The sequence below is a fragment of the Cupressus sempervirens genome, chromosome 1 (genome assembly GCF_028749045.1).
Source record: "Cupressus sempervirens isolate cs-2001-9-10 chromosome 1, ASM2874904v1, whole genome shotgun sequence".
In the NCBI taxonomy this organism is placed as follows: domain Eukaryota; kingdom Viridiplantae; phylum Streptophyta; class Pinopsida; order Cupressales; family Cupressaceae; genus Cupressus; species Cupressus sempervirens.
The window spans coordinates 535489463-535499256 of NC_143118.1; the positions used below are offsets into that span (position 1 = coordinate 535489463).

Sequence of the window (9794 nt, forward strand, 5' to 3'; positions counted from 1 at the left end):
GGCAACATCCTCAACAAGTGCCCTAATAGGTACCTCACGCTTGACAGAAGCCTCTGATGGATGACCAAGCTCACGTTCCTCCTCATGTGCTGCCACATCTGCATCCCAGTCATCTACTTCTCTCTCAAACTCAACTAGTTGCTCATCTGTTAATAAAGGGTCAACCACATCTGCATCTGCATCCTCACCGTCAGGAGGAGCAATCCAATCTGCTGAATATGGATCAATATCATCCAAGTCTAGTGCTTCATATGAAGCTTGCCCTTTCACCTTCTCGTGCAAGAGAAGGTTATCCTTCACATAAACCAAATCATTCAGCCGCTTTTGAGTCAACCTATTACGTTTCTTTATGTGTATGTTCTGAAAAGTACTCCAATTTCTCTCGCAGCCAGAAGCACTACAAGGTTGTGATCAATTCAAATGCAAGCTGTTGAAGATTAGGCGTTGTGGCACCATAATCTGCCCATCACAGATCTGCAAGGATTAAAAAAATCATTTATGATGTGGTAAAACTTCCAATAAACTTCACGAGTGAAATAAATGGTATGATAAAACTAGACACATGTTCTTTTTTACCTAGTTGCAAGGTGTATCTCCTACATTTGCAATCAGGAGAAGAAAACAATGCCCCCTCTTCCCTCTTGTGGCTCTACAACTTGTCAAGTATGAGGTCTCGGAGGTCCATATCAACAACCAATCTTCGAATACATGTGTCTAAGCCAATTTGAACCTTTGCATATGCTTGAAAAGTGTTGGAGAAATAGTAATTGGGGTTCAAGAAGTAGGCAACTGCATGAATGTGTTGGTGGAGTTGTCAGTTCCACCTACGATCAATGATGTTCCATATGGGTCTATATTTGGTCTCATTTGACCTATACAAGTGTTGAATGGCCTCTTTTACCCTAGTCATGGCCTCATATAGAAACCCCATGGGGTTTTTATCCCCATCCACAATTTCTAGAACCTTCACCAACAGTTCTGACACCTGGACATAATAAAACATACAAAATCAGCCAATGAAAATATTCAAAATTAAATACTAAATCATCAATGAAGACTTGAAAACTTACTTTGAGGGTCTCCTCCATTAGCTTTTCAAAGCTAGCATCAAACACAATCCTCACAATCTTCTCTTCTTTAGGCTTTCTGGCATAAGGACTTTCTAACCATTTCTTATCAAGAAAAATGCACCTGAGGTCTAACAATGTCTTAGATATGCTTTGCAAGTTTAGAAAATTAGTAGCAAAGTGTGTGACCCCTACTCGTAAAAGATCCTTACCACTAGTGTGCTATCTCATAAGACTCAAGACCCATGTATGATTTTAGATTTACTTTGCAATATTCCTTCCATCTTCAACCACCTTCTCCACCCAACTCAGTTTCCCTAGATCCTCAAGAAGCAAGTCAAGACAATGGGCAACACAAGGGCTCCAAAATAATGTAGGATGTCTCTCCATCAAATGTCTACCAGTTGCCATATACACAGCTGCATTATCAATCACAATCTAGATGACATTAGCCACTCCCACTTCTATTACCACCTCATCCAACATGTTACACAATTTTTTTGTATTTTTTACTTGATCAAAGGCATCAACTGATTTTAGAAATACCAACTACCCCCCTGAAGGAATTATAAAGTTGATGAGCGCCCTATTACTGCCATTTGTCCACCCATCAGATATAATAGTGCAACTGTTCTGTTCCCAAACTTTTCTTTGCTCTTCCACAAGCTGATGAATGTTTCTTACCGCGCCATCTAACAACGGCCCATTGACCTCATAGGGAGTTGGGGGCTTGAACCCCTTACCAAACAAACAAATTGAAGTTACCACTTGATCCCAATATGAACTACATAAAGCATTGAAGGGAATACCCTTGCGGATCCAAAATCTTGTGATTGCCAAGTATATCGTGCCACTATGTATTTCGTGGGCGTTTCAGGTGGTCGAGTGTATCGTGCCAAATATGTAGTTCATATTGGGTATATCACCATTTTTTAAAACTATGATATAAATACATAGTGGCTCGTCCACTTTTGCCTTAAAAAAAAAGAGGTTATAATGCTAGTTTTGAAAAAGAAAAAAGTTGTACTGTCATTAATTTGTTATGATTTTTGTTTAGGGTTCATACAAAATGGTTGGTACTTTCAATTCAGTTGTCTCATACAAAGAGTTCATTTAAATTTAATTTATCATTACCTCTTTGCCAACATACATGAATGATTGATCAACTTCTTGGTGGTAGGTGTTATATTTGACATCGTAGTCATCATGCAAAACAATATAAAAACTCATACTCTCTAGCAAAAGCTCGATTATGCACTATTCCTTTATAGGGAATAAAAGTTTATCCTAGATCGAACAAAGACGGATTGTCAAAGCATCAACTCATACAATAAAGAGCAAGAGGATGCCTACATGGCAAGTAATAAATCAAGGACACTTGCACATCCTCTTTCCAAGAAAAGCTTGTAAAACGTGGCTTGCCACAACCAGCTGGCCCACATCCTTTTAGGATAATGGCACCACCCTTTGTACATGAGAATGTTTTGAAGGCCTTGAAGAATAAAGAGAGGGAGATTGTGAATCAAAGAATTACTCATTGTATTAATGGCAATTGGCTTGCCTCATTAGATTGCCATATTGATGGGATATGGTGATAACCCTTTCCAAGACACCTTCTCATCATATTAATCCCAGGTATGAAAGGGTGTGCGCCTTAAATGTGAAGGAGAAAGCTTCAACGGAAGCATTAATTAAAGAAATGAAGGATGCATGGCTAGGAACATGTGTGTTCATCATTTATAATGGATGAAAAGATTGCACAATTAGACCATTGATTAATACAGTCTCCCTTGAAGGAGTAATGTTTTTTAAGACAATGGATTGTGAGAGGCAAGTGAAAGTTTCAACTTCAATTGTCGACATTCTCATAGACTATTGAAATGGTGGGCTTTGAACATGTTGTCCAAGATCTAATGGACAATGCTAAAAATTGTAAGGCAACTAAATCTATAGTGGAGGGTACATGGGGTCACATTTGTTGAGCACCATGCAGGTGTACTCACACAATTTGACATTGCAAACAATTGGTAACCAAATTGAGTGAATCAAAAAATATACAAGGAGAGCAAGCAGATCCACAATGTTTCTGAATAATCATCATATGTCACAAGGCATATTTGATACCTCCAAGTTGGAGTTGTTGAAAGTAATTTCACAAATTTAAAACGTTTTTCAGGTTTTATTTTTAAATGTTGATATTTGACATTTTTTTAACACCATGTTAGGTTGCCAAAACTCAATTAGCATTTCGCACCATGTTAAGACAACTTGTGAAAGTTCAAGAGGGATTGAGTTCTATGGTTATCAACAGCCTATGGAGTGTATGGAGGTCAAGCACAAAAAGAGCCCAAAAAGTAAAAGCATCGATCATAGATGATGAACGGTGGGCTTGTGTACAATATATTTTAGAGTTTCACTAGGCTCATCGTTAGCATGATTAAATATGCTGATATAGATCACCCATCTTTGGGTGGAATTTATGATGCATGGACTCCATAGTTGAGACAATAATAAAAATAATAAAAGCCAAGTAAGTTGGGTCAACAGAAACAATTTTGACAAGTGTGAAAAAGATTATCATTGACCGATGGAACAAGATGACCGCACATTTCCATAGCTTAGCAGTTCCTTTGCTGCTAAAGTATCATGGTAAAGAGATAGTTTCCTTTTTGTGGAGGGTGCCACCATATAAAGGTGAGGAGGTTGCCACTGGCTACGAGGCTGCATTTAAAAGAATATTTCTAGATGAAAATATACAAAGCGTTGTCTTGAGTAAGGTTGGCCACTTCATATCAGCAATCATGATGTTGCTGCTCTGAAAGGTAAATATAGGAAAGATGCTCAAGAGTGGTTGTGCATACATAGGTAAGGCTTTATTTATTTGCAGGCTTTATATATTTGCAGACTCTTGCATTAAAATTCTCTCTCGAGTGCGTATCTTTTTATTTTTAATTTTTTCTTGTTTGTCATTATGTTAATAGATAGTATATTTTAAAATTTATGTTTCGTGTCGAAAAAATTAAATATTATATGTTGTGTGCAAATTCAAAAGTTTACAAGTTCTTCAGTTGAGCAGAATTGGAGAACATACTCCTCCATCTACTCAGTTAAGAGCAAATATTTGAGGGCAAAAAACAGCAAAGGACGTGACCTAATGTACATTGTAACCATCGTGTATTGGCACATAAGACATCTGAATAGAATGTGAGTGTGAGAAAGAATTGGGATCTAAGTCCTAGTGTACTGATTTAAAAACTGCAGTTGCACAACTTGCCAAAGTCTCTACTGATGATGCACCTTCAACACATGACATAGCTAGTGGGAGAGGCACTCCAATTGACTATGGTTCAAATGAAATTCAAATGTTGATTTTGATGATTTTGATGAAGAATAATATGAAGACTACTAAATATTGATTGTAAATTTTGAATTTTCAGGGTGTAATAACATTTTGATTTGACAAATGATTAAATCATCAATTTGTGAGAATTTCTATTTTTGCATATTATGAATACAAGGCATCTAAATATTCTTTTTGTTGGGATTATGAACACTATTTTTGTATTAAATTAATTTATAATTGCAATCATAAATAATAAACAGCCAAACCATACCTATACCCACACTTGTAAGATAACATGTAACTTAGCATGCCCCTACTCTTTGTGTGCTCACAATAAAGGCTTCAACTGGTTTCCTTTCCAATATCAACCAACAAATCATCAGTGGTCACTATGAAAATGATTTATTTTCTACTTGCTTGCAAGAAGAGGACAATGTCAAACAATCTTTGCAATGTCTCAACATTTTGTGTTTAGCTGCAAGATCAAGCATACAATGGTAGAAAAGCAAAACCCACTGCTATCATCAGTCTTTCCTAACCAAGCTTCCTTGGCTCAATGTCTTTGGTTGGAAATGGACTGATCATGGTGAGACGTTTAGGTTTCTAGGACTCCTTATTGCTTTCAATATTCTTCTTCTTCTCTATAGCAATTTATTATTGCTCGTGTTGAAAAGGGATCGCATTATTAGTCAGGCAAACCTCCCTGCCACTAGAAAACTCCAAGTTATTTTAAAGATGCCTATGTACACCCATGTTTAATACTCTTCTTATTTGGCTCCTTCAATGGCTTCCTACCATCGACACATGAGAAAGGGCTATTAAGGAATCTCTTATGGACTTCAATTGAGAGGAGAAAAGGCTCTCGCAAAGTCACTTGGGATTGTTGTTGTCTTCTTTGCGACTCTAGAGGGCTTGGTCTTCTTGATACCCATTATCAAGGGTTTTTTCTATGGATTAAATGAATTGTCAAAACACTTAAAAGGAAATGAAGCCTAAAAAGGCTTCCAAGAGTACTACATTTCTTCTAAGGTATCTCATGAAAGATAGGCTTGGAAAGTGTTGAGTTGTCAATCCATTCTCATTATGAAGAAGTGTCTGCAAATTCAGGGCACTTTTGTTATGATAAGCATACAAAAAGCTTACAAAACTATTTAACCTAGCTATTCTAAAATGGCAATGGATTTAGAAATGGGATTTCTACCAACCAACATTCTCTTTAGTATTCTATTGTATTCACTTGCTAGAATCAACCTTCAGTGAAGATTTGATCCATTTTAGACCTCTTTTCTAGATCCAACAAAAATTGGCTACATTGTCCTAAAGCTAGGGTGACATATAAGCTTTCCAATCAAGACCTAAGTCTTTTCATACCATTGTTGAGTTGGTTTTCTCTACAAATGCTTTAGAACATTCGGATTAGATCCATTCTAGACCTACTTTCAAGATTCACCAGAAGTGCCTAAAGCCAAGGTGACATACAAGATTTCCAATCAAGATTTCAAGTTCTTTCATATTAATGTTGAGTCAAGGATTCAGTCCATCTTAGAACTCTTTTCTAGATCCACCAGAAAATGAGCATATTGCCCTAAAGCCAGTTCCTCTAGAGATGCTTCACAAGATTGAAGTTAGATGCAGTAGACCCCAGCAAAGGATTGAAAATACTATCTTGATACCCCTTTCTGCATTTACAAGTCTTGTAAAAACTGTTCATAGCTATTTTCACATCTGCCTATAGTTCAAAAACTTAATCAGAAAAGGGGTTTGCAATCAACAACTCCTGTTTGAAAATGAAAATTTCTGTAGTCAGGTCAGCCATTTTGAAATGTAAGCTTGCTCACTTTGCTAGGTGTATTCTTTACCAAGGTCTTACCATTGGTTCACAATTTAAACCATCTAAGTGTTATTGATCCCCCTTTTCCTTTTTGTGGTCATCTAGAAACACTCAAACACTCTTCTTGTCTTGCCCATGGGCTCAGGCCACTTCAATTTAGATATATGATTTATTCAAGCCTTTTAGACTTGAGTACGTCTTTCACAAGTGATTCTTCAGGGTGATCGACAACAAATATTACCCAAGTTCACCCGAATTCGGCATGCTTTTGAAGAAGAGCTTTGCTTCAACCTTTGGAAAGATTGAAACTTGGCCCTTCTTTTAACAGCTTTTGTTGACTCTCATTTTTCCTTCTTTGCTAAGTCTAATTCATTCTAATGTTCTGTTGAAAATTCATGTTCAAGATAATAATGTTAACCTAAAAGTTGCACATTTGTAGAGACATACTAAGCATTGGAAAAATGCTCCTTTTACTATTGCACATATGCCAACTTCACCTTCTTATGTAATGGCCTATCTCCTCCAAATGTGACCACAATCAAAATGATATACTGAGCATTATTCTCATGGCTTACATGTTTGTCCTTGAGACAAAGGATGTGGATGCTCCCAAGGGACACGCGTATTTTCTGCTATATCTCAGCCACGTGACAAAGGGCACCTTGAATTGGCCAAACAAGCAAGGTCCTTTGATTGAATCTCTCTCTGTATGGTACACAACCTGATGAAGAACAAAATAAAGGAGAATCGTATTCTTCACAGCCTCCCAGACCTTGTAATAATGGTCCATCAATTTATCCCATTAAATTTATCTCACTGCTTAGTACTTTGATTGTTGTGATTTTTTTGCTTTAAATTACGTAAGGTTTCATCTTTTCTTAACTTTTAAGATAGAATTCCACTCTGTTAGTGTGATATATGTTGGAATATAAGCTCCAGCATAACTGTCAGGTGTGTCAATCCTTGTTAATAATCACCAATTTGCTCCCAATTGGGTGTAATTAGTTGACAATAAATATCCGGGTAACTGTCAATCCCTGGTAATACTTTTTAATGTCAAATTTAACATAATTATAGGAAGGTTGTTGGGCCTGTTACATGGATAAATATGTATTAATATTTGTTTAGGTATCAGAGTTCACAGACCCAACAAAGTTTGCATAATAATGCTAGCTCACTTGACAGCAAAATCAAAGTATTGCCAACGAACTAACCTCATAGTATTGACAACTAACTAGATCTATTTAAAAGCAAAGTGAAGATTAATAACCAAAACTGACACATCTTACAATTATTTTGGAGCATATATTCCAGCACCCCTTCCTAATGTTACAACATTAAACTGAATAAAAACATAGTAGGAAATACATTATGTAAAATCCGTTCTTTGAAAAGCAGTTTTCAGGCTAGTGAGCCTTCTTCAAGCTGCTCCTAATTCTAGTTACCTGGATATAATATAAGTTTTCATCATTGCACTCCATTTGTATATTGTCTCGTCACCCTCATAAAGGTATGACGTTGAACTTCCAAATTTCAAATCCCCCTCTGAACTATTGCACATCAATCTATAGTTACCTAAATATAATCAAAGTTCTCATCATTGCAACCCATTTGTATATTAAGTGCCTTATCATCCGGGTATGCTCTCGAACTTCCAAATTTCAAATCCCCCTCTGGACATCAATCCTCACATGCATGTCCCATAATCCCAATGAAACATAATTTTTATAATACACAAGCATCACATAGTATTGAACATTCATCAATTCTCTGCTGCACCCTTCCTTGTATTCAAAGTGCTGATCACTTCAAAATAGTTCAAGCGCATCATCTTCAATATAAATTTCTCATATTTTTTCTACAAAGTTCATCACACACGGCAATCTATAAACTGATCATTACTATCATTTATTTGATTCTCTTCTAAAATAATATAATTTACACTTCTTCACTGAAAAACCCAATAATGTTGTGATTGTGCAGCTGAAAACCAAAAAAATCACATAATATTGGGAGAAAACGAGCCACATGGGGACTTTGGGGGCAAATGCATAATATAAGACTGCTTGTTTGTAAATGAAAAATCATCTCAACGCACCAATAAGGTAAGCATGGAATCAGAGGGTTGGAAACTGTTGGGGCCTTCATCCCAAAGGTATCCATCTTTCTCCACTGTGATGATGCTGCCGCCCACACGGTCACTGGCCTCTGTAACCAGCAATTGCTTGACGTGAGAAGAGTGTTTGGAGGAAAGGGCGTGAGCAGTGGTGAGTCCAGAAATGCCACCGCCCACTACCACGCAGTCGTACATAGCATTGTTGTTTCCTTCCTTTGGAGGAGAAGGGACCATCGTCGCTTCCTTCGCCACCACTCGCAGAGGCCCCCTCCCTGTGCCTCGTCGCCTTCGCATACATGCATTGATACCATTTCTCCTTTGCGAAGGGACGTTCACAATTTTTAGTGGATAATTGGGAAAACGTGAAGCTCTGTACACAGCTTCCATGGCTTAACTGCAAGTAAGAATTCACTGCACTCTAATGTCAATTACATAAGTTCTGCAGTCGTAAGTTTCTCAGCCACAAAATCTCCCCATCAACGACAAATATATTGTCTATTTCTTCCAACAAAAATCCCCTTCTATCAGAAACAAAATTTAACCCACGAATCAAAGATCTTGAATCATCTATTCCTCGATCAAATTTAAAATCGTAGATGTTGCAAGTGCATAAAACTAGACAAGTATTTACACCGCAAATTCAATGATAATCTGTTGGTAAGTGCACAAACCACATGGTCCAACTAACCTCATTTTAACAGAAGTTTTAACTTATTTTCCATTTCATGATTGCTAAGAGGCATCATGTGTCTCTGTAATTTCTTTACAATTTCGTTTAGACAACCTCACTAGAAATTTTAATCAAATTTTCGATTAAATGATTTTCGTATAAGCTCTAAGTCGATGGCAGATGGTAATAATTTTCAAGATACGTCATTTTATTAGTACTTGTCAACTACCATCCTCACACTTAAGATTTTATGCTTGATTTAGTGATTAAATTTTTCTTGGTTTCTAGGCTTAAAAATTAATTGATTTTAAATTTTTTTTATGATGCATGATTGTTAACAATACAATTTTAAGAAATTATTTTCTTAAGATTTGATTCGTTGAATTCATTTAGCTCTTATATTGGTCGAATAGATTGTAAATAACAATTTTTAAGAATTAATTTTTATTAAGGTGAATATGATTCATTAATAGATAAGTAGGAGATAATTTCCACAGCTAGTCAAATTGTGATATTAATATCAGGATTTAACTGTGTGATATCAATATTGCATAGTTAAACCCTGATATTAATATCACAATGATTGATTAATGTTTAATATTTTTAATGTAAATGATTTAGTTTAAATTTTTTATATTTTAATATTATATTTTTTATAATATAATATTTGTCATTCAATTAAAAATACTAAAAAGATATCTTCTGTATATTATATATTAGTTTAAGAAATACTATTTTTATATTAAATATAAGGAGTTCAAAGTTAC

The 9794-nt window shown here is 36.0% G+C and overlaps 1 protein-coding gene across 1 annotated transcript in view; it reads right to left on the bottom strand.

The window, feature by feature from the left end:
* The window catches only part of LOC149578572 (Flavin containing amine oxidoreductase family), a 238478-nt gene extending 229269 nt beyond the window's left edge, over positions 1 to 9209 (bottom strand). Inside the window, exon 1 of the mRNA XM_089829938.1 lies at positions 8340 to 9209. Within this exon, the coding sequence (XP_089686064.1) occupies positions 8340 to 8744 (405 nt within the window). The 5' untranslated portion in view covers positions 8745 to 9209. The remainder of the gene's footprint in view (positions 1 to 8339) is intronic.
* Positions 9210 to 9794: the final 585 nt, after the last annotated feature.